The sequence below is a fragment of the Lygodium microphyllum genome, chromosome 3 (genome assembly GCF_053477565.2).
Source record: "Lygodium microphyllum isolate KBCC chromosome 3, Lygodium_microphyllum_v1.1.10, whole genome shotgun sequence".
In the NCBI taxonomy this organism is placed as follows: domain Eukaryota; kingdom Viridiplantae; phylum Streptophyta; class Polypodiopsida; order Schizaeales; family Lygodiaceae; genus Lygodium; species Lygodium microphyllum.
Genome location: NC_141137.1, coordinates 132,812,234 through 132,838,607, shown reverse-complemented (window position 1 = coordinate 132,838,607; position 26,374 = coordinate 132,812,234). Strand labels below are relative to the sequence as shown.

Here is a 26,374-nt window from a genome sequence, read left to right as displayed (position 1 = left end):
TACAATTGAGATCTCCTAGCCTTATATAGACCAAGATTAGGTTTAGAGTTGGGTCACTATTCTAGGGTGGTGCACCATTTTAGGATCAGGCTTTGCACCCCTTTTGCATTTTAGGGTTTCACCACTCTTGAATTAGGAATTGTGCCTTCTTTTGGGCATCCTATCCACTTTGTGGAATTTAGGCTAGTTATTCCTTGAAGCATGATTTGTGCTTAACCTAAATATGCCTAGCCTATGCTATTCTAGTCACAAATCCAAATGTACAACCCAGACAACACTTGTGGGTGTGAGAAATACAATGTAGGAGATAGATACAATGTGTATAGGGGTGAGCCCGATTGTCAAAAAAAATATGACCATAATAATTTGATGTTCATAAATTATAGGAAATAATATAAGTACAAAAAAATCATTGAAGTGCTCCAAAACTAATAATCCACCATAGAATAATTTTGGCACTTTAGCTTTCACTTTGCATTAATCTTCCTTAACTTTAGCCTTCACAAAATACTATTAACAGAAGAACAAATTGGGATGTTAGAAAAAATAATTTATATGTAGCTTATACTAATAAATGATGGAACTGTAAGTGGGTGAAAACTTTGCAATAGACAAAAAAAGAATAGATTTTCCACAAGCTTCTCATCAATTTCACGTCTTCTAAATGTAACTCTAGGAATAACTTACAATTTTTATGGAAGTGAGCCTGACTCTCACTGAATAATTATAATATTAAAAATTCTTTAAGCCATATGTAATAATGTGGGAATATTATAAGAATGCCTCACACATGAGAGGTGCTTAACTTAACATAGTAAACTCTCTTGGAATTGACAGTGACACAAAAAAAGGTGCCATTTAGTCTTCCAATTTTCCTTCAATAGTCTCTCCTCTATGAGGATTAATTTGGCACTCTCCCAAGCTTTTCTCTTCAACCAATGGATCCTTTCTATTGCTAATAAAAATGTTAAGGTCATGGTACTAGAGCTTACTCCAACTCATAAATATAAACATCATGATCCTTAGTATAGCAATAGCATAACCAAGCTCCATAGAATCTCCGTTTTTCTATCCCTTCATTTGTGTATTAGATGTTTCCTTCCCCATTCCATCTCCAGGAAGGTGCTTGCGTGGTCACACCATGTTTGTGGGGATTCCCAAGTGTTAGAGGGGTTGAACATGGGTGTGTTATTAGGCAATTAATAACTTGAAATTGCAACAAAGGTGATGCACTCAAAGAGAGATCAAAGAAGTGCTCACAAATAAACTCAAAGACCAAACGAAAGCCTATTGTGTCTAGTGGCTTGACCTGCTTTTTTTACAATAGATCACATGATCCATTGTGAAATTTTTGGATATACAAGGATTAAAAAACTTTACAAATACAATTGACTTATTGGAAAGTTCCATAAGATTAGTATCATGATAGCTAAACTAAGAAACATTGTCTATTCTTATATCCCAGATGAAAGTATCCACCAAAAAGGGGCGTGTTTTCACATATATTTTATCACAATATATTGATATATATCACAACCATTTCATTTCAATGCCATTCTCCTAGACTAAGATGGAAAGTGCTAGGGCATGTAGAAACATGCACTAAGATAATCTCTGTGTGTGTGTGTGTGTGTGTGTGTGTGAGTGAAGTTATTATGTTGTGACATGTTACACCAAGTTTGACACAAATCAATAGCTAATGCCATATTTGGGACTTCTAGAACTACCACAACTACTCTGCATTACCTGAGTTGAATTGGATTATGTTACAAGTCCTTGACAAGGTTGTGTTTTAAGGGACCGGATTCCAAAAGGTTTATCTCGCAATAGATGTGCAATTCACTATGCATGGTACACATCACATAAAGCAGATGGCTCTTAAAAATATCCACACTTTTGAGAATGCATCTGTTGCTAGCACATATAGCATGTAACGACTAGTAAAATAACCTAAGTTTCTGATTTGAAAAATTTCAAATAGGAAGAGGAATAATAGATGGAAGGGTCAGTTTAACAAGTTACAATCTTCATGTAGGTATGTGGGTTGAAGCACATTAGTTATCATGAGGAAACGAGTGATGTGAAAAATGGGGGATGTTAGAACTATTGAATATAGAATGATAGGTGGCTGATATAACATTTTCTTTTAAGCCACTCAATAATTCAAACTGAGGCACAAGGTAAACATACACTAAAACTTATGTTGAGCAAAAAAATTGTGACGTATTGTTTGCCAGTCTCCATATTGCATTCTATGACTAGCCGAAGATGTTTTCTTGATGAGGATTGTGTGAAATGAGTAGAACTTCAAATTTCTAGGAGGGGGTAATGGAGAGACAGGAGAGAATGTTGAGATTTACCCAAAGAAAAGAAGAAGTGTGGGGTACATGTGGAGGGGACAAATGTAATTGTGACTTTGTGTAGAGATGAAAAATATGATAAGTGTGGGGCGCTTGATGAGGGGATGAATGAGATGGGGCTTTGGTGATAGATCCATGAGTATGATTGGGCGTGAGGGGTGGCATCGCATTAATGGTTATCTTGCAAGCACAATGTCAGGAGGCATGGAGTGTGCAGGTCCGCTGCTGCTTGAAGCTTCAGAGAAGGCACGGGAGCTGTGGGGGGGATTGCTATCACGCTCCACCTCGTTATTGAGCGCCCTTGCCACGCAGTTATAGACCTCGCCCATGCGTGGCCTCTCGGAGCTCTGGAACCTCACGCACCTCATGGCAATGTCGATCACACTCCGCATGGCATTCACGTCATACTGCTCCTTCAGCCTCGAGTCCACCAGTTGCTCTAAATCCCCGTCCTCAACAAGAGGTTGCACCTGCGCACATTGCACTTCAGGGGATCACCATCCACATCCCTACATGCACATGCAGGCTCTTCAACGACGACCACACCACACGCATCACCAATCCCACATGCACACGCATCCACGCAACCATAAAATATACCTTCAAAACTTGGTCGTCTCACTTGTACGTACATGGTTTTCTCAGCATTGAGTGTGTCTTGAACAACATAATCCAATCCATCTTTTTTAAACCCCCCAAAGCATTGAGTTTCTCTTTCTAATGAACTTTCAAGTTTCACATGAAAAGCATGAGTTTATGCCACATGAAGACAAACACAATTAATCATTGTTACGAAAAACAACCGCTTCTCAAGAATTATTGTGCATGTGAGGATCATTCATTGTGAATGTGAGGATCATTCATGCCCATTTGACACACTCTTCCCTCATCGATGTCCTAGCTATGAGACTCATGTTGCACTTATCTAAAGAGTCACTATCATACACTTATCTAGGTATCAAGAATTATTGTGAATGTGAGGATCATTCATGCCCATTTGACACACTGTTCCCTCATCAATGTCCTAGCTACGAGATTCATGTTGCACTTATCTAAAGAGTCACTATCATACACTTATCTAGATACCTGACTCATGTTGCACTTATCTAAAGAGTCACTATCATACACTTATCTAGATACCTTGTACATTCGGGCTTAGTTGCCATTAGAATGTACAACTTACAACTCATTGACATTATAGTAGGTTTAAGTCCTTACCCAATCCACAAGTCGAATATCTTGACCTTCCTTGGTTTTCATCACCGGAAGCTTTCCTGTTATAACCTCAAATAGTACCACCCCAAAGCTAAACACATCGACCATTGGGGTCAATCGTAAGCTCATGGCATACCTACATTACACTCAATCATCACATTAGTGTCACAAACGCAATTCTCACAACAAGCATATTAGGTTAGATTGCTTTACTCTGGATCAAGATAACCAAAGGTGCCCATCAATCTGGTTGTGGCTGCATCCTTATCCCTTGAAATCCCCAAGTCAGCAATTTTTCCTTCAAGGTTTTTTCCCAAAAGGATATTGCTACTTTTCACATCTCTATGAATTATTATATTAACACATTGATGGTGCAAATAATCAAGACCTACATGTCAAATAAACAATTAAGAAAATGGGTAAGTTATATAAAACTCACAATAATCATACAAATCACCTTTGTGCTCAAGATGTGATTTACCTTGTGCTGCATCTGTGATGATTGATAATCTCTCTCTCCAAGATAGAGGTGAAGTAATAGCACGTGGACCTACAAGTGGTTATTGATAAGTTATAAGGGCCTTGTTTGGAAAGCCACAAGATATGCAAAGGATTAATTCCAAATAACAAATGGAGGGAGAGGGCATACCAAATAAAGCATCATACAAGGAACCTCTTGGCATTAATTCGTAGACAAGCGCTAAAATGCCATCTACACAATATCCAAATAGTTGCACAATCTTTCTATGGTGCACAGTTGAAAGTAAATTTGCCTGCAAGTAAAAGAAAAACACGATCAATCCATTTCTTACTAAAGTTTACTTGTCATGAAGTTTTCCTATCCAACTACATGTTTTTATCTGTGCATAGTTTGGCATTTTTTAAAAGTTTGCTAGTAGCTTCAATCATTAAAGAAACTTACGGAGAGATGGACTACATTATTATTGTAACAATAAGAAGCTCCATTTATCACAAGAAAACATGAAATTTGACCAAATACTTACAATCTACATTTTACTTGGAGGACTCGCTTAATGACGATGATATTGTCCTACTTTTAGGTATATTTGATCAAACAATTAATTTATCCCTTTTTCTTAGCTTGTAAAAGTGACAAGTTAAATTGGAACATGAGAAAATCAACATGTATATGGACACAAATGGCAATGATGACTATCCAAAATGCTTTCAATCAGATTGTCAATATATTAATTATTTCTAGTAACTTTTTGTAGCCCATCTTGTTAATGGACACTAGATATGCCTCATTCCCAATTATAATTCTTGGAAAATGTCATGAAAATTATTTATATACAATAAACAAGTCATACTATAAGTTTGCTTGTGTATATAAAGCCAAATGGCCATACCCAAATACAAGAGAAAAATGATGAGAAGGAGAGAGAGGACAGATACTTATGAGACCATACAAATGGAAACAGATACTTATGAGACCATACAAATGGAAACACACATACTTATGAGACCATACAAATGGAAACACACATGCTAAACACAGGTATACATATACTTGCACACATACACACATGCGCACACATACACAAATATGAGGTGAAAAAAGATGAGAGATAGGGGAAAAGATAAGAGATTGAGGACTTCCAAAAAAAAAAGAAAGGAGATGATAAAAAAATGATTAGAGGGAGAGAGAAAACACACACACTTATGAGATCACACAAACAAAAGTACACATTGTACACACACACACACACACACACACACACACACACACACACACACACACACACACACAGAGGTAAAGTTTTTGCAAATCAAAATCGAAACTTGTTAGAGATTGCATTATTCGAACCTACTCTTCAAGAGTTTTTTGTTGATATATGGGCTGCTAAGTTTTGAAAGTGGGATGGTGAAGAATGCAATCTTTGATAAGTTTCGAGTTCATTTGCAAAATGTTTATCATGGCCCCATTTTTTAGGGAATGTTTTGGTGAAACTCCCTTATAAGGTTATTTTTTGGCCTCAAGTTTCCCCTAATGCCTTGTAGAGAGTAATAATGCCCAAATAACTGATTGCCAGTTGAGCATTCGAACAATAATGGGACTTATGGCATACCAAGGAGCTCTCCATGGATGACCTATTTATAAGTTTTTGAGTGTATGTAGTTCTTGCATGAAAGCAAACATGAAGAACATGAAAAATTGGTTATGCCATTCATTCCCCCGCCTGGAAAAGGATAGGTGGTTTTTAAAGGTTGTGATTCTTATCTAACATGGCCAAAGGTTAAAGATTATTTGTTAGTGGCTTTTTAATCAACGAGAGCACAAGATAATACAAATTTGTTATCTTTCATTGAACATCCTCAACATGATTACATGGTATTATGGAGTTGGTTTAAGCACAATTAAGTTAGACAAATTTTTGTATTTTTAATGCAATCTTTGCACACATAGATAGACATTCATTTAACAATGCAGAGTATAGAACCATAATTATACGCACTTCATTCTTGAATTCGGCCTCTCCTTGGCTCTTTTCCTTCGAAAGAACTTTGATTGCAACTGCACGACCATCCAAAAGAGTCCCTCTATACACAGGCCCAAATCCACCTCGTCCAAGGATGTGTGAGAAGTTATTGGTAGCTAAGCTTATGTCATTATAGCTAAAAACTTCGGCAACATGAACTGCATTAAGAGGGTTTGGATTTAGGTAATGTCAATTTACATGAAAAATTTCATGCACCTACATAGGGGTGCGCACGCACAAGCACACGCACACACACATGCGCACGCGCACGCGCACTCACGCATGCACGCACACACACATTCTCACATACATTTATATAAATAGACATACAAATATGCATGTACATATAACTTTTCAAAGAACATTTTTCAAGAAAAGATAGAAAGAATTTGTTTTTTCTCTTCCTCTCAATCTAGAAGGTCTAAAAGGAATTGAAGAAGGACCTAATTCTATCACATTTGAAAAAGTCCTAACATTTCAAGGTGTAGCCTATTTTGATGTAAGAAATTTCAATGCAAAATTTTCTATGTAATTGTATAATATACACGAAAACAACAACCAAAGAAACTCACTAGGTGGGGTTTGCGCATCAGTGCTAGGAGGGGATCGATGCTTCACAATTGGGTTGGTGGGGGGTGGCGTGGGCAACACGGGGTTGCTCGACTTGCTGCAACACCTCACTGCCATGATGATGGCAACCACAAGCAGGATGACTACGGCCACCACCACCCCAACTATTATTCCAATAGCGGGAGATGAAGATGGAGATTGGGCGGGAGGAGGAGGAGTAGCTAGGGGAGGAGGTGCCATAACACAATTGCTATCAGTTGACTCACACAAGTATTTGTTTCCGTTGTACCTACAACATCAGCCCAACACCAAGGAATCAGAGACATCTTATTAACCAGTTGAAATTCCAAAGAGAATCATGTCTTTTATTGTTAGTAATACCTACATCTATCTATTTGTTTGGTTACTATTAAGCAATAAAGTGATGCTCCCAAACATAAAACACATCCCACCCCAATTGAGTGACAATTTTGCAAAAAAGATGGAGCTTTTTTAGTCACTCAACATTATGCTATGATTTTTTTCATATTACATATAAGTTTAATATGAGTTAATTAAAAAAAATTATATTTCAAATTTTGTAAGACCTTAGAATAATTCATCCTTGAGTGTCACTCTATTCTCCCCTCATTGTCACTCTTATGAACCCTTCATTCATAACTAGAGCTATTTGATTAAAAAAATCAAAATGTCCCATAGTTTTTCTTGTAAGCTCCCATATATATATATATAGTTGGACTATTAAAAAACATTTGTGTAACTCACATGGAAAAAAAGCCTATAATGGAGGATTTTGAATGACACTCTATTGGCCCCTTTACCCTAGATTTGTTTGAGTATTTTTTAGCAATGGTCCATTCTAATCCAATGAGTGGGCCTTTATTGATTGCTTGACCTTTGCATGTTGACATAGGGAGGGATAGGGGAGAGGGGAGGGGTGAGGAGATGGTTAAGAAGTTTGAAGGAGGGAAAAAAAGGAGAGGATTATGCTACTCTTGCTAAAAGCTGCAATGGCTTGCTAGTATCTTACTTATCATATGTGTGCGCGTGCGTGCATGTACGTACGTACGTGTGTGTGTGTGTGCATGTGCATGTGCATGTGCATATGTAGAGAGAGAGAGAGAGAGAGAGAGAGAGAGAGAGAGAGAGAGAGAGAGAGAGAGAGAGAGAGAGAGAGAGAGAAGGTCAAGATGGAGACGAAGCAAGTAGAATATTGTTTTTTAATTTAGTTAGAATAGTTATATTTTATGAATTAATTAATATTATTTGGAGAGTTTAACTAGAATAATATACATTAGTTTAGTTTGATTAGATTATGTTTACTAGTATAACATAATGTAGATGGTTTATTAGTTTGGTTAGATTAGGTTTATTGGTATAAATTTGTTTAGTTCAGATTAGATTAGATTAGGTTGATCAATAGATTACTAGTTTGATTACATTAGATTAGGTATGTTAACTCTCAAACAAACAAGGTGGAAAATCCAAAAATTCTAAAGCAAAAGACAAGGCCAAGGCAAAAGCGAAACGGAAGATGAAGGCGCGCCAAAAAAAAAATGGAAATACAAGAAGTGCAGAAAATTCCTAAATCAAGGAGAAAGGTGCACAAGAAAAAGTGCAGGTCAATACTTTTGTAAAAGAGTGCAAGGCACACTATGATTTATTTTAAGAGCACTAGGCTCTCACCCATGCAAATTGTAAAGGTAGATGGGCGGTAGGAAGAAAGCTAGGAAGATAGGAGGACAATGGAAAAAAATGCCTAGACCATGTAAAAAAGGGGATAAGGGGATGACCGCCCAAAAGGGAATTAGGGTTTTGTATATAAAGTTGAAAAGTGAATGAGAAGCTCATTCTTTTGTGTGGCCAAAAGTAGCTCTCTTCTTCTTCTTCTTGTTTACTTGAGCTTGTGCCTGAGAGAGAGAGAGAGAGAGGGTGAGAGTGTGAGGGAGTGAGTGTGTGAGGGTGAGAGACCGTGGTGGAGAAGCACTCAATCTTCTCCTCTCTTCTTCTCTTCTCTTCTCTTGCTCGGCAATAGAGCTTGGAGCGTGGAGCTTGAGGATGGAGCTTGCTTGAAGCTTGCACTTGGATCGCAGAGCTATAATTAGAGTGCTCGGGAGAGGAAGCCACTTGATCGGGCATGGAGGTAAGCTCACTACACTCATAGAGATAGATAGCGCGTTAGCTATGTGAGAGGTAGCCATTAGTGCTCGGCTTGGAACGCTTGAAACAATAAGCGATCCGTGGGTCTTGGCGGCCGCCTCTACAAGGTCTATTAGTATAATGTAGATTGTTTTAGTTTGATATGATTATATTTATTAGTAATATTATTATAATAAATTACTCATAGAGTCTATTTTATATTCTATTAGTTTAAATTGGTTTAGTTCGATTATATTGGACTCAATATTATCAATTGATAAGAGATTAGGTCTCATCAATATACTCAATTGATTACTTAGTTGTAACCATGATGAATGTGATATAAAATATATGAATATGATATAATCATTGCTAGTATGATGCCTAATGTAAGATGAGTATAATATAGTTAATAGATATGACTGGTATGAGTATGTTATATACTTGTGACTAGTATGTGTATGAAAGTAGGCACAATGAGTATGATATAGTTAATAGACATGAGTATCATACAATTCATTAATGTGATCACTTAGTTGGTTAATATAGTTGATAATAACATTAATAGTTGACTTGGTTAATATGTTAATAATAGAATGAGCGGTATAACCTATTATTATTTACTCTTCATAGAAAGAAATTTAACACATGTAGTTTAAAATCTTTTTTCCCCTAGAAATTTTCTTGACAACACTTTCTTGATTATTTCCTCAATATTTTTTGTTAACTTGTTGCTTCTCCTCAACATGCCCTTAATGCTTGTATATCAACAATCTATGTGTGTGTGTGTGTGTGTGTGTGTGTGTACGCGTGCGCGTGCGAGGACATTGATGCAACCACTTGCAAATGGGGTGGATTTGTGTGTGCTCGTATATCGACAATCTATGTGTGCGTGCGTGTGTGCGTGCATGCATGCGTGCGTGTGTGTGTGCGTGCGTGCGTGTGTGTGTGTGTGTGAGGGAAGTTACTATATGTATATTCTCTACATCACGTACATTCAAGGCCTATTTATAAATATCCTTATATGTGAATTTTTTAAAAATAAAACATAGCCCTTTTCTATTCAATTTGTAAATAGCCCTTATATATTACATCCTTTTGTATGTAAAAAATGTATAAATTTGGTATTTTAAAGATATTTTATTTTAAACTTACGTGATGCACACATATATTCATGAGTAATTTACCCGAGGTGTATATGTGTGTGCGTGCGCGAGGACATTGATGTAGCCACTTGCATATGGAGTGGATTTGTTTTGCTACACTATGTGTAGAGTGGATTATTTAGTCTTGGACAAAAGTAGTGTCATCTTTGGAGATGATACTACTTGCAGATCCAAGCATTGAGGTAGATGGCATGGGCTAAAAAAGACATAGCATTGTTTTAATTCCACGGGGAGGCTAATTTAGGTTGGCCAATGCAAGGGGGTGCTAATAAACAAGTTGTCCATGCACTTGCCAAGGATGAGCACATGTCAATTGCTAGTGTGGAGTACCATTTGATAGTAGAGGATGAACTTTTAGTGGTCTTAGGACTTTTGCTATCAAATGGCTTACTAGATGATTGATTGATCAAGTGAATAGTTATCTCAATAGCCTTAGCCCAAAATCCATAAGTAGGACTTGCATTTGATAGCTTACTCTAAACTATATAGTCCTATACATCTTTTCAACCATCCATTTTAAGCTAGGTTTCCAAGAGTAGCCAATGCCCTTTCGATACCACATATCTCTCAAATGTATCACTCTTTTCGCACATAGGATAATCCCATAATTTCTTGTAGCATCATCAATGAATGCAACAAAATTAGATTCTCCTCCTAATAAAACAATAGGCATAGGCCCACACACCACTATGCATTAATTCCAATGTTTTAGATTTCATTGTACCATGACTATTCTTAAGCAACATTTTAGTTTCTTTGCCATAAGTATAGTTCTCACACATCTTTAAGTTAAGGAAGTTGTTTTCTAAATAAAGGAATATCATTGAAATAAGGAAGAACTTTCATTCTAGTCATTGACTTATCACTCAAATGGTGATGCCAAAGAGATACATAGGGTTGTTTAGTCATAGCTACAATGTGATCCTTTACATTAGACACATGTAAAGAGTATAAAGTGCAAACTTTGGATCTCTAGCAACAATAAGTGACCCTTTGTATATCTTCTAAGGATGAGTGCCAAAATAGAATATGGTAACATTGTCCAAGGCTTATCAAGCTTCTCTTTAAGTCTTGCACGTGATGGACATTCTTAAATACAAATGACTAAACTTTGGCAACAATAAGTCTATATCTCACTCCAAAGATACTACATGCAAAGTTTTGACAAGTCAAGTCCATGTACCAACCCCTAAATTATATAGACATTTTTAATTGCTTTCCATCCCTAGCCATTGCATTCCACAGTCACATGGCTGCTCTTTTTATGAAATCTTCCTATGGACCTCCTTGGAGGTTGGTTCTAATATAAATGCATAGCCTAGAGTGCTATGAAACATTGAAAAAGTAAATCTTGAGCTTCTTTTAAGGGTATATATTACTTCATGGCTAGCAATGAAGATGGTAGGGTATTCTTGATATTTAGTTTAATATGTGAAATCATTATATAGATTATTAAGCCATATTTTAAATATTATGTTGATGTTGATTTGGTGTTGGTGTAGGTCAACCTAAGATTCCCATGACTTCTTGGTCTCTCTATCAATAATATAGCACATGGTAAAGAAGGGCCACTTTGCAATCAATCAAGTCCAAGAGTAGACTAGGACTACAATACATTCAAAGAGAGTCAAAGTTGAGGGAGAGCTAATCAATACCTATATTGTGGCATGATCTCACTCTCACCCTCTAAAATGGTGCTAGTTATGGTTTAAGACTCAACCTAGGTAGTTAAATGTTGGGTGCTTTCTATAATTTCCTTTAGGGAAGTAGTAGATTAGTCTAGTCTACCCATCCATAGAATAGCATCATTGAAACAACTATCCACTTACTTTCTACTCAATAGATCCATCCTACTTATTTAATTAGAGCCCTACCATGCTATGAAGATGTATGAAAAAAACTTCCTTCATTATTCCATTATACAAGGTTCGTTGAATATTCTTTATACACACCACAAAAACAATTGAAAATAATATTTGTCAATCAATTACTTCAATTAACATTCATATTATTAAAGTTGATTCAACCTCAAACTAAGATTGATATCCTATCATTGTATATAACAAACCCATCTCGAGTTAGATATCCCATACAGGGTGCTCGTTGAGGATTTATTCTTGTATTATAGGCTAGCATGAGGATTAAAATTAACATGACTAGAGCCTCCCTATGTGCCCATGCTATTGTATGAGAAAACGTTTAACAAATGACTTCATCCTCCAAGATATGGGTATTCGCATTGTTAAGGTATACAAGCTCACACCATCTCTTCACTAATGTATGAAGAATGATTTTTGATTAGCAAGATCAAGGATGATGGTATGATGGAAATATGGTGTGAAAGTATGGGCCCAAGGTCATACAACTAACCTATGAATGTACTTTTTGATAGCACTAACATGTGGTATTGAAAGGTGGAAAAGTCTTAATCAAGGAAAAAAGTTTGGTTACCACCTACGTTAGAAGTAGTTTTTCAAAGTTGATATCTCTCAATCTAGTTGTTAGCTTTTGGAATAATAAGAAGATGAAATGTTGATCTTTTTACATGTTATAACACAATAATTTGGATTATCCATATGTGATTTTCAGATTGTTTTCTATAGCTACGAAGTTGGCAACTACTATAATTCTAGAATGTGCCTACCTCACTACCTATTTGGGGAGTTGAATATTTGGAGCTATAGGCATTATCGCATAGTACTCATTGTTCCCCACTTAATGGAGTACCCATCTACAAAGGCCTGCTTGAGATTCACTCAAAGGAGAAAGTAATATCAACAGTTTTGAACAACCACATTAACGTCCTACATAGTTTTGCATAGTCTTATACGGTTTACTATCACACACAGAGAGAGAGAGAGAGAGAGAGAGAGAGAGAGAGAGAGAGAGAGAGAGAGAGAGAGAGAGAGAGAGAGAGAGAGAGAGAGAGAGAGAGAGAGAGAGAGAGAGAGAGATGTGTGTGTGTGTGTGTGTGTGTGTGTGTGTGAGGACAATTGCTATCCCACCCTAGGGATATGTTGCCAGGTGGCACCTATGCAAAGGGATGAGCACCTTAAATGGTTCTCCTTTGTGTGTACATTGGCGGGATGAGTGCCTTAAATGGTTCTCAGTCAATGCGGGGCACGTTCCTAAGAATTGTCTTAGGCAGAAGGTTGATGGGGATGCCTATCCTTTTTGGGCGTTGATGCAAGTGTGAACGTGGGTGGTACCATTTTATCTACACGAGTATTAACATCTTCGTGAATTAATTATCGTATGGAATTCCAAATTAATTGATTTATGTGGCTAGCTGCAATTATTTAGTTGGTTATTATTCTAATATGATTTTCTAAATTTTTGGTAGCCGATGTGTAGAGCAAGGAGAATTGGAAAGGCGCGCCAGGTGCAAGCATTTTAAAGATTCTTTCCTCAAGAATTTATTTGGCAATTATTGGATTATTGTATTAGACGCACCACTATTTCTTATAAAGCGTGCACATAGCCTCTATGTAAATATTTATTAGCAAAATAGATTTTTAGAAGATATGTCTAATAAAATATTAATGGTTCTAGAGAGTTGTGGGATGCACAACTGCTATCATCCATTAATTCAGATTACTCTATCTCTTTTCCAATACACTCAAACTCTTTATGCAAAGAGCGATTGTAAAGGGCCTAAATCTTGGGCAAAGAAGATTTCATAATATTATTATAAATATGGCATGAAAGGAGCTACCCACTTCATGTCGGGGGGAGATTAAACTCAATCTTGTGTCGCTTCATCTTACTTTACCTTCTCTTTTAGTCTATTTTTAATTTCTCATGAGTCATATGCAATTTTATGAGTAAAAGAGAGAAAGAGGGAGCTTCTTCCATTTGCTACACGCAAACCACACATCCGTTGCTTGCAACAGTGTGTGTGTGGCACTGAATATGGGCCACACTCTTAAGGTAATGTGTTTTGTTTTGTCAAAGTTGGTAGAGCTCATTAGAGTTTTCAAAACTACCTTACATGTAGTTTTTGTGTTTCGAAAAGTACATTATAAATAGTTTAAAGGTCTTTAGAGCTATTAGAATGACATTGCATGTAGTTTTTATGTTCCACAAAACCATCTTACAAGTAGTCTTTTGTATTCAAAACAAAACCATGTTATAATAAATAGTCTTGTATATTCCAAAGAACCACCTTAAATGTGGTTTTGCGTACAATACATATAATTAAGAGCTCCTTAGAGTTGTTTGAGCTACCTCACATGTAGTTTTTTGGATTTCATAAAAGTGTTCTTACATGTAGTTTCTAAGTACATTACAAGTAGTTCAAGAGTATACGACTGTGTAGTCATAACATTTGTACAATAAACACAATCTTCATTTGGAGGGAGCTAAAAAGCTCAATGGCACCAATTATACCATTTGTAAAGTGAAGATAGAGTTACTCCTCCTCTTTCAGATTTCTAGGAGTTGGTACCTATGGAGAGACCAAAAGACGATGAGGTTACTAGAGAAGAATTGGCCAAATGGGGCAAGAAGGCTATGCTTGTTGCCCATATGATGAAATTGAGTGTCAAGGATGATATTCTTAGCCATCTAATGGATATGAAGAGTCTTAAGACAGCTTGTAAGACATTGAAAGACATTTATTAGTCAAAGAGTACTTCAAGCCAAATAGACTTGAGATTCGAACTTACCAATACAAAGAGAAATGAAGGAGCAGATTCCATAGACTTCATAAAAAAGTAGTACTTGACGTGGCGGAGGGTGGCGATGAGCATGAGGAGAAAGAAGCAGATACCAACAACGAGGAAGAAGGTGACGATGGCGGAGCTGACGAAGATGATGGCGAGGAGGATTAGGATGAAGTCGACGATCAAATCGATGGGGGGAGGGGCACACGTGTGCCACCTCACTCCCCCCCAATTGCAATAAAGGAGAGGGGGGCCAGGACGCTGAAGGGAAGAGAGGGAGAAAGAGGGAGGGAGAGAGAGAGGAGAGAAGAAGAGAAGAAGGAGAAGAAGAAGAGGAGAGGGAGAGAGAGAGAGAGAAGAGAAGAAGAGGAAGAGAGAAGAAGAGGAGAGGGGGAGAGAGAGAGAAGAAGAGGAAGAGAGAGGGAGAGAGAGAGGAGAGAAGAAGGAGAAGAAGAAGAGAAGAAGAAGAAGAAGAAAGAGAGAGAATAAGAAGGAGAAGAAGAGGGAGAGAGTGAGGAGAAGAAGAGAGAGAGAGAGAGAGAGAGAGAGAGAGAGAGAGAGAGTCTCCAAAGGGACCCATTTCTCTTCCCATCCTAGGAGGGTGGGCATCCTTTTCCCCCTTTGGCCGCGAATTGCTATACCTTTTTCTGCAAGATTATTGCCCACTCGCAAGCTTAATTCTTTCCCCCAATTAGCCCATTGATCGAGCACAAGGTGCAAAAGTCTTGTGCGACTTATGTCTAAGGGAGACAAAGTTCGAGAATGGCCCCCAAGCAAAGATTAACACACTCGGATGGTAATCCCTCAATGAGCAATGGAGCCTCGGGCGAGGATATCACTTCTAATCCAACTGTGGTATCATTCGTAAGTGATGAATTTCCAAATTAGTAGATGCTTTTTTTGATTTCCGCATGAAGTACTTTAGATGCCGCATGAGAATAGGTCATGGGAAGGGATATGTTTCATCTCTTACATTGAAAAGATAAAGTTGCAAAGCATGAGTATCAAGAGAAGTTAATTGTATCTGGAGGCTATGCGAAAACTTGCACATAGCATAATAGCATTTCAAGGTATTGTCGATTCTCCTTTTCGTGAAATTAATAGATGGGTATTTTCCCACACTAAAAGTATGTTATAGATTGCATGATAAATAATCTAGCCTAAGGGAAATTCAATCTCGAATCTATTAGATCATTGGGATCTTGATGATATGCGTAGTTGACACAAACAACAACTATAAGGACTAAGACTAAGAATGCCTTGGGTTCCGACTGATAACCACTACGTTTATCAATCCTATTTAGATTGGGCTAGATCCAAACACAACTCCAGCCCCCAAGGGCAAGTAGAGAGCTCAAGGGATTGAGAAGACTGAGTCAAAGTAAAGTTCACTACTCTTTGGAAACAAGGCTAGGATATATATTAATATAAGTGATTAATAGAACTTATATCTTGTACAGTGTTTGAAACCTTAGTTGAAAGAAGGGTGTGTTGAGTAATTTTTATGTAGAATCGCTCTTTGATCCCAAGGGGGAGAGCAAACATGCGATGGAAGGTTATCCCGACTATTCCTCCAATGTTGGAAGAGGATATCATTGTTTTGTTGATTGACCTAACATCGTCTTAAATGCTTTTTGCATTAAACTAATGGTTGGGATGTGATTTGGATGATTACTCTAAGTGCTTGTGATTGATGGTAAATTCATGGCGGGGGTTTGAGATGACAAATTGTCGTGGGGAATAAAGGAATGCTTCTTGGAAGATAATATTAGATTGATTGCCTTGATTGTGTTTGATTCTTAATTGGATTAATTAAGGAAGGATATTTTGCATGGGTGGATCATCTCCAAGGTCATGCCACATTTCAACTCGAGAGGGCATTGCTCGATTCACGGGCCGAAGGTCGAGTGGTGAAAAGGCCAACCACGAAAGTTGTGTCTCACTCCTAGGTCGCTTGGGGTCAGTGGAGCTCTGGACACCCCTTGTCGAGTTTGGAACGGAATTGTAGACTATCGTGAGCCCAACGTTTAGGGTGTTGGAAGATTCTATTCTAGATAATGGATGGAATTTGTGGTGCCATGTGGTTTGGACCAGTTACTTCTGTAGGGCAGAAGGGTACGTTTGTTGGATAGAAAGGATACATAATTTCTCATGTATGGGAAAGGGACAAGGATTTACTAGAAAATAAGTTAAGGAACTTGTTTATCAAGAGGATTGCTTGCTATGTATTTGTGTATGTGCCGTGAATTATGTGAACAAACCCTATTCTTTAAAAAGCTTAATTAAGGAAGTTGATTTAAATGTCACACATAAATGTGATAGGACTTAATTAGATAACTAAAGAACGCCTATCAAGGGAAGCGGGTGGGCAGAACCCCGACAGGTCTGTCCTACGGTAGGGTGGTCCTAGAGAACGCATAGGTTTCTCACAAGGTTTTACTGTCATTCAACTTTAGGTATTGTTAAGTTAGAACCCGATTCATGCCGTTTTAGGGGATCGGAATGGGAATATGCCTTACGGGTAGAGAGGCTGAGCGGCGCATCCCTCTCGTTTCCCATTCTCTTTGAACCAAGTGCGGTATGAATCTGCTTCGGATTCGGTATCTCTACGTAAAGTAGGATATCTAGGACCTGAGGCTAGAATGCTGTCGGGAGACCTTGACCACTGGGAACCCAAATCTCACATCGATTCTAGTGGGTTTTCCGCGGACGTTCTGTTGCGAGGTGGACTTGGGAAACTGAAGCGACAAACCCCGGAACATTCCATGGGAGTGCCGAGCAGCGATGCTTAGACTTATTTCTCAATGGACCACTAAAATGTGCTTGGATAGCTAGGCACGTTACAAAGACTATCATATCTCAATTTAATATCATAATCATTCAAGGTATGTTTGTAGGTTCTCATGCTTGAGATTGTGTTGAGAGAGAGAGAGAGAGAGAGAGAGAGAGAGAGAGAGAGAGAGAGAGAGAGAGAGACTCTCCAAAGGGACCCATTTCTCTTCCCATCCTAGGAGGGTGGGCATCCCTTTCTCCCTTTGGCCGCAAATTGCTATACCTTTTTCTGCAAGATTATTGCCCACCCGCAAGCTTAATTCTTCCCCCCAATTAGCCCATTGATCGAGCACAAGGTGCAAAAGTCTTGTGCGACTTATGTCTAGGGAGACGAAGTTCGAGAATGGCCCCCAAGAGAAGATTAACACACTCGGATGGCAATCCCTCAATAAGCAACGGAGCCTCGGGCGAGGACATCACTTCTAATCCAACTGTGGTACCATTCGTAAGTGATGAATTTCCAAATTAGTAGATGCTTGTTTTGATTTCCGCATGAAGTACATTAGATACCGCATGAGAATAGGTCATGGGAAGGGATCTGTTTCATCTCTTACATTCAAAAGATAAAGTTGCAAAGAGTGAGTATCAAGAGAAGTTAATCGTATCTGGAGGCTATGCGACAACTCGCACATAGCATAATAGCATTTCAAGGTATTGTCGACTCTCCTTTTCGTGAAATTAATAGATGGGTATTTCCCCACACTGAAAGTATGTTGTAGCTTGCACACTTGACGGATATTTTGCATGGGTGGATCATCTCCAAGGTCATGCCACGTTTCAACTCGAGAGGGCATTGCTCGATTCATGGGCCGAAGGTGGAGTGGTGAAAAGGCCAACCACAAAAGTTGTGTCTCACTCCTAGGTCGCTTGGGGTCAATGGAGCTCTGGACACCCCTTGTCGAGTTCGGAACGGAGTTGTAGACTATCGTGAGCCCAACGTTTAGGGTGTTGGAAAATTCTATTCGAGATAATGGATGGAATTTGTGGTGCCATGTGATTTGGACTAGTTACTTCTACAGGGTAGAAGGGTACTTTTGTTGGACAAAAGGGATACATAATTTCTCCTGTATGGCAAGGGACAAAGATCTACTAGAAAATAAGTTAAGGAACTTGTTTGCCAAGAGGATTGCTTGCTATGTATTAGTGTATGTGCCGTAAATTATGTGAATGAACATGGGTTCTTTAAAAAGCCTAATTAAAGAAGCTGATTTAAATGTCACACACAAATGTGATAGGACCTAATTAGATAACTAAAGAACGCCTATCAAGGGAAGTGGGTGGGCAGAACCCTGACGGGTCTGTCCTACGATAGGGTGGTCGTAGAGAACGCGGAGGCTTCTCACAAGGTTATACTGTCATTCAACTTTAGGTATTGTTAAGTTAGAACCCCATTCATGCAGTTTTAGGGGACTGGAATGGGACTATGCCTTACAGGCAGAGAGGCTAAGCGGCGCATCCCTCTCGTTTCCCATTCTCTTTGAACCAAGTGCGGTATGAATCTGCTTCGGATTGGGTATCTCTATGTAAAGTAGGATATCTAGGACCTGAGGCTAGAATGCTGTCAAGAGACCTTAACCAATGGGAACCCAAATCTCACGTGGATTCTAGTGAGTTCGGCCGCGGACGTTTCGTTGCGAGGCAGACTTGGGAAACTAAAGCGACAAACCCTGGAACATTCCATGGGAGTACCGAGCAGTGACGCTTAGACTCGTTTCTCAATGGACCACTAAAATGTGCTTGGATAGCCAAGCACGTTACAAAGACTATCATATATCAATTTAATATCATAATCATTCAAGGTATGTTTGTAGGTTCTCATGCTTGAGATTGTGTTGAGGTGATGCTTATGCACACATGTCTTCATTAGCATTCATGAACATGGCTCGGATATTTAATCCTTCAAAAGTGACTCTTTTTCTTGGGAGGGCTCTTATTTCGTAATCTTAATATTGAACGATCCTTTTAATGAAGGAATATGATATGATCCAATACTAATCCATATTTTCATATTTGATAGCACAATGTATTTGTGACTATATAAAGTGTATTAAATGAGCCGATAGTCAAGATAATTGAGATTCTTTCTTGTTTCTTCAGTTGAAGTCATGTATCCCTTTTCACATCCTTTGTATGGTTCATATCAAAGCACTGGTGGGAGTATATCTGATTTTAACGTTTAGTCGACCATTTGGAGCCCTCTATCTAGAATCTCCCTAAATTCAGGAATGCAAGAGATTGACACCATTAGAAGAAAACACTTGATAGACTATCTCTTGGGACTATAAACTTTTATTATGTTGAACCTTTTCTAGAATAAAGCACTATGTTCCCCATCATTATTCTCCTTCTTTTAATGGTTATCCCTTTGGTGTAGCTATTGGTGAAAGTATCCTCTAGATCAATTTGACCCCCTCAAGTTCTCAACCCACTCATGAGGGGGACTATGTGAGAGGTGACGTGCTCTCTATGGGCTTTGTGTTGCAAGGTTTGAACTTCATTAAGAGATATAGAAAAGTCCCTCATGTTTGCACGTGTTGGGAGTTTTTGTTGTATGAGCCATAAAATGCACAAGTAGTTAAAGGTGCCTCTCATATGGATCCTTTCTAACGGTTGAGTTCCTTATCCCCAAGTGAAGACTACCATATCGTCCTCCTCCCCACTTCCAAGTGGGATGGTGTTTTGAGCATCTCTCATTGCATCATTATTTGGATTTAGCGTACTAGGCTTACATAAGGTCTTTTCATGCGATCACTAGTAGACATTTAACTCCGAACCTCTCAATCATAGATTTCTGCTGTGTGCTCTAAGCTACGCTGAGTTATTTAATTTCGTGTTGATGCACGACACATGGCAAACTGTACGATACGTAGAGCTCCAATGGTACATGAAGATGCTAGCTGCTTGAGCTGGTCTTCCTTGTAGGTTGTGACATTACTGGTTTCAATGCCATTAGAAACTTCTCGGTTGAAGAGCTCTCCGTCTGCCTTGCAGAAATGTAGTTGGAGTCAGAGCACACTTACTTGAAGTCAAGGCTCGTCTTTTGCTGCAATGCTGGCGGAATCACTCCACTCAGATCGTTGTTTTGCAGGTAGCTTTCATGGCAAATGACACAAGGAAAAAGATCAGTATCAACTGTCAGCTACCACAGCCTTTGAAGAGGGCCTACAATGCCAGTGATCCCGATGTTAACACACGATGGACTTACAGGGTTTTCAACTTTGGCAACGTCGCGAGAGATTCCGGAATAGGCCCGGTCAGATTGTTGTCGCTCAAGTCCCTGATCATCAGAATGTGTTGTAGCAGAGGTGGATCAACAACCAACATGTGAACATAATGATCGTGTTGGTGAAGGTTTAATGGCAGACTACGAAGGGCGTACTCACAAGAATTCAAGATCCGTGAGTGCAGTCAGATCAGGAATCCCTCCCTGTAGGTTGTTTCCACTAAGCGAGCTGCAAAGTGACATTGACGATTCAAGACGTGGCCAATTATCGTAATTGGTGACTATTTTCTGAGGTTACAATGTTGAGAGAGAGAGAGAGAGAGAGAGGTTGTAAAGCCTTACATTGTCGTAAGCTCAGTCAGATCATTGATACTTGCAGGCACTTCACCACCCAAGTCGTAATTTGATAAATCTCTGCCACATAAGGTGAAGAAAAATTGAGTTAGCTTGTATTGGATCTGGAGAAAAGCAAGGAGGTCACCGCATGTGAGCTTTAATATGACAGTCGTAGAGACTCAGGCTTCGTTCTGTTTACATTGTAACAATTCGAGTTGGAGTAGCAATACTACAAGTCAACCATGGGAACTCATAGTCCGACGGAAGACATGGATCCCCTTTGTAGCCACTTAATTTGGTGAGGTTGGCTACAAAAGCTTGAATGGCAACATCTGAAAACAAAGGAACCAAACATTAGGCAAATTGTAGAACCTCAAAAGAAGTGATGGTTTAGGGCTTCTTTCACTAGGTTGTCCCTTAACACAATACCCTAATAGCCAAAGACTAGTGGAGGTCTTGGATACACGGCCGCTTATGGAGATCTCACATTAGCCTCTTAATTCTTACATGTCGATGCAATTAATCGTTACATTATGCATGTCCTTCTCATGAAGCATTTTCTTAGATTAGGGAACTTGAAGGTGCAAGCACTAAACTATTTATCACACATTGCTTTCTAGTCCCTATAAAGAAGCCCCTTGTACCCCATATTTGAAGTAATTTAGAAATTCCTACCTTTTAGGTAAACGGTCTTCATATGTACACTTTTTCCTTCTTTAATTTTACCACATCTATGTAAAGACTACGCATAAATGCATCCCAAATATATCTATAGGTCACATAAATCAAATATATTGGCAATAATCATATTAAATGATATGATTCATCTACAAACTCACTGCAACAAGATTCATACCATCAGAAATGAATGTTCCCAAGGGTATGGGATCATCAAGAAATTGGAACAACTCAAAGCCAGCGATGAAAGGCTTGTTGGTGGATGTGAGAGTTGAGGTGAAGGTAATGTTGACCCAGCCCACTGAAGTAGAAGTGAAGTTCACCATCTCAAATGCCTTGAAGGCACCCACTTGGGCATACACATCTAGCCCCTTCAATAATGTATCTCCATTGGATGCCACATCAAACACTCTTTGGCCTATTGCATCCACTGATGTGTTGATCTCCGCAAAGTAGAGAGTGTGCATATACAAATGTTGCTTCGATTCCACACTAGTGTATACAAGACCAATATCTGTAAACCAAATTTGAAAACATAACTTAGCCAATGTCTGCTAATAATCTTCTCTCATCTAAAGCAAAATATTTACATTTCAAGTTAAGCTTCATCCCCATTCCTCACTCACAAATATGAGTAGCTTTACATAAAAGCTCAAGTGAGGTGAATTTTACATTGCACAAACTCTACACAAAGCAAAAACCACATAAAAATAAATGTAATTTGCACTCTCACTAGCTACATTCTTTGTTTGCTGGTACCAAATGTACAAGTTCTATCGTTTATCACTTTTACTTCATGAAGAGTTTGGAGATTTGATTTTCTTATTTTTTCCCACCAATTGTTGTAGTTAAAAAAGAAAGAAGATATGTAAATACTAGTCTATATAAGTTATAGTAGCAATAGGCCCTCTCCCTTATCACAAGATACTAATGTGCCTTACAATTTGAACTTGTAAATAATGCAAAATGATGTCACGAAATACTTCAATCTTCTCATACTAAACCTAACAAAAACTAGGGTGGAGAATTGATGGTTTTAAAACTACAAAGCCTATCAACTCTCTCATTTAAAATTTGAACCCAATTATATTGATAAGTACATAAATGCAAACCTTGGAGAAGCATTATTGTAATGAACATTATAATCTACAAAGTTTGGAAGTTGAGTAATCCAAAATGAATTGAGTTGCACCATAGGTTGGTCCTTTACACAAAAGGGATTTACTTCAAATCATCAAAGGGTTTGCTAATGAGAATGGCACACACATTAGTCTTCAACAAAAGTTTGTATGCTCATTGATCATCCTCTCAATGCCCTTGAATTGATCTTCTATAAAAGAAACTAGAATACAAGATAAAATTTCAAACAAAGGCATTGAGAAGGACCTACTAAGTATGAAGGTAAGATACTTAGAAAAATGGGGCTGAATAATACGCACCATCAAAGCTTGTTTGTACAACTTGTTCAGGTACTTTGTCTATAGAGCTCGTTGTGGATACAGTCAGGGTAGTATCAAGTGCATAAGGAGTGGTCTCTCGATACCAAATGCGATCTAGTGTATCGTCAGGATACCTGTAGGCAAACCAATATGTTGCAAACACAAAACTTGGCAATAAGATTCATGAATGTTGTATCCATGTCTTAACTAATAGCCTCCAATTTCATTAAAGGAACATGGATAGTACAAGAAATTCTTGAACCAAGATGAGCTTCTATAGATAGTTTTCTCTCTACATAAGCTCATAAGCTTGGTTCTAGACTTTTTGATCGTACTGTACAAATTTTCTACAAATTAGGTGCAAATCACTCCAAGTTTTCGTATTATTGTATATGCATTAAGAATCTATTGAGGCTAGGATTTGAATATGATGGTATCCTTTAAAGAAGAGTCATTTCGTTCAATGCGGAATCGATTCTTCACAAGTAGGACAATTATAAAAATAGATTGAATTTCTACTTTAATAAAAATATATTATTGAGAAATTTACAATTTTCTTACCACATAAGTAGATCAAGTATATTTTCAATTTCATTCTTTCATCATAACATTACCTTTCGAAAGGATTTGGCCAATTGCATTATAAACATTCTTGAGGTTGATGTAAAAACTTCAATGCTAATGATTTATATGTTCTTTTTCTAGGTTTTGGAGAACTTTTTGATCATGTTAACAATCAAGTGAGTGCAAAGTTAAATTGAAAGCCATTTTCTCCAAACATTTAACAATCTACGATTGAGTTGACATTGTAGCTTAACTTCTTTGCAAACATTGGATCATGATCTCCTCTCTTGTACACCACCTTGCCATGTACCTCTTGTGGAATATTGAAAATTATTGCGTTTTTATTGAGCTTTTTAAGAATAGAAATACAAATAATAACTCCTCCAATCTAATGTCCTTATTGTTAGAGCTGTACTTGTGGGGTTTTTGAGGGGGTGTTTTCAAAAGGTTTTAAGGGAAAATGGGAAACAGGACTAGGTTATGTGGATTCATTTCTTGGTTTCCTTGAAAACCTTTGGACACATTGGAAACCCCCTTGCCCTAGTGTTTGAATTGAAAACCCTTCTCTATTATGAAAAACCTTCTTCCCTTAAAAAAGGGAAAAATGACTTCTTGAAGATTGGCATAAGCACTTTTCTAATTTCTTTCTTAATTGTTGAGGGGTTTTAAGGCTTGAAATTGTAATTGAAAATAGTTTTAATTTAGGTGGGATCTCCTAGAAAATTGTTTCCATGGGGAAATCCCTATGCAATGAGCCCCTTTAAATACTCCAATATGGCATTTTGATGTAGAAACTTTTGAGTAGAGAAAAGGACTTTGGAACTTTTGCTCTTTTTTTTTTTGATTGGTTGGGTGGACAATTCGTTAATACTTAAGGGGAAACAAAATTTGGAGCCCAATCTAATTTATAAGCAAAAATAACATGTACATATACACATGTATACATGAAATACCTATGATCGGCTAGTGTCGCAGGGGCAATGGGTGAGAGACATTGTGAAATCTCATAAATACCGGAGACATGTAAGGAAAAAGTCAAGCAAAGGAAAAAAAGAGATTTTCCTTTCTTGCTAACTGGGTCAATGGGTGAGAGACATTGTGCAATCTCATAAATACTGGAGACAGGTAAGGAAGAAAAAAAGCAAAAGAAAAAAGAGATTTTCCTTTCTTGCTAATTGTGAGGGGGGTAAAAAGGGGTGACCTGAAATAAATTTTGCACATCTTGAAGAAGAAGAAGAAGAGGGGAAAAGGCAAGAGGGTGTAACCTGAGGTTCGGGAAAGAGGAGGAAGCGGCAAAGTCGGTTCGGGCGATCTTGAGCAGAGGTCGTCTCGCGAACCCGACGACGAGGCCACCGTAGGTTTGGGCGGGCAGCGGGCGCAGCTCCAGGCCCGTGATGAAAGGCGGGTCGCTCAGCCCTGCTGACGTGGCGGTGCGCGCCACGCAAGCCGACATGCTGCTGGTGTTGGCCATCACGTACAGCTCCCTGTACGCTGGGTATGTCTGCGGGAACTCCACCGTCACGTCTGCTGCCACGTAGGCGTCGATGATGAACTGGAAGCTCACCTGGCCGTTCGCCTGGGTCGGATACACGGCCGTTGTCCCCATCCAGAAGCTCGCCCGCACGATGTAGAAGCCACCGGCCACCACCGGTGCCAGCGAGTAGCAATACTTTGATTGGTTGCCGGGGAAGTAGCGGAGGGTGGTGAAGACGTCCCCGGTGTCGGTCGTCGGCGCGACCACCGTCTCCGTCACGCCCTCCGTCATGATGCCAGAGTCCGGTGTCCACACGATGGTCGTGGTGGGGTCCGTGTAGTTCTCAGTGGCTGCGGATCCGCAGTCGATGCTGTAGAAGCCTATTTGTATAACCACCAAAGCTAAAAATTATACATACATGCATTCAATGACATTCATCTGTAGAAGCTACTGCCTATATAACCATCAAAGCTAATTGTACACGAATGGCTTCAGATGAGAGAGAGAGAGAGAGAGAGAGAGAGAGAGAGAGAGAGATCAGAGGCCCCAGGTCTACCTGTCTCTTGAGCTTGTACTTGGCAACAGCAGCGGCCCAACGTCAAAACTGACAGGATTACAACGATCTGCATTCTCCTGCTCATCCGTAGCCTCGAGAGGACGGCTTTCGCATAATCTGTGATATCAAACTGCACGGCGGAGTCCGCCATCGAAAGGCCACACGCTTCTCTCTCTCTCTCTCTCTCTGCGCTCAGCACTCTATCACAAGCAATGCAGCAGAGAGCTGCTGTCTGCCATTGCAGTGCTGCACAGGATCCCTTCTCTCCTTCTCTCTCTCTCTCTCTGTCTCTGTCTCTCTCCCCCCGCGTCTGACTTTGCCACTCGGCTTCATGTGGTGGTGGGAACCACAAGCCAGCTTCAGTATGGCCCGCCGCCGCCTGATCGTGGACGAAAAGCTGCGTTGACCCGCGCATAGTTCATGGAAGACGAACTTAAACGTCAAAATCACGAGTCACAAAGATAAAGATCTGTCCCTAAATTAAGGCCTTTAGGCTTTATCCATCACTATCGTTCGGTCGTCGAAATATAAATTGCAACCCACTTGAAAGTTGAGGCTTGGTGATGCAAACCCGGAGACAAAGCTGGCTGGAGGGTTCGCTCATGTCAAGTATAATGCAAATTGACATTATATGTAAACTAGAAATGTTGAACTAGT

The 26,374-nt window shown here is 39.0% G+C and overlaps 1 protein-coding gene across 1 annotated transcript; it reads right to left on the bottom strand.

Annotated features, from left to right (window-relative positions):
• Positions 1-1,900: 1,900 nt before the first annotated feature.
• Positions 1,901-25,994, bottom strand: LOC148038914 (putative LRR receptor-like serine/threonine-protein kinase At1g67720). Its single transcript, XM_087674800.1, has 16 exons — positions 25,718-25,994; positions 24,953-25,541; positions 23,124-23,257; positions 21,863-22,198; positions 21,206-21,338; positions 21,013-21,084; positions 20,831-20,899; positions 20,653-20,724; positions 20,468-20,539; positions 6,649-6,935; positions 6,053-6,234; positions 4,225-4,348; positions 4,057-4,125; positions 3,789-3,963; positions 3,579-3,711; positions 1,901-2,830 (listed from the first exon to the last, which is right to left on the bottom strand). The coding sequence occupies exons 1-16, from the start codon at positions 25,866-25,868 to the stop codon at positions 2,537-2,539; spliced, it is 2,892 nt and encodes a 963-aa protein (XP_087530926.1). The 5' UTR covers positions 25,869-25,994; the 3' UTR covers positions 1,901-2,536.
• Positions 25,995-26,374: the final 380 nt, after the last annotated feature.

Excerpts from the sequence above, each read along its gene's own strand:
- LOC148038914 (XM_087674800.1), bottom strand. The coding sequence starts at position 25,868 with ATGGCGGACTCCGCCGTGCAGTTTGATATCACAGATTATGCGAAAGCC. Across the intron at positions 6,235-6,648 it reads TGATGCGCAAACCCCACCTA|TTCATGTTGCCGAAGTTTTT; the intron begins GTGAGTTTCTTT and ends CTCTTAATGCAG. Across the intron at positions 4,349-6,052 it reads AGGCCGAATTCAAGAATGAA|GCAAATTTACTTTCAACTGT; the intron begins GTGCGTATAATT and ends TTTTACTTGCAG.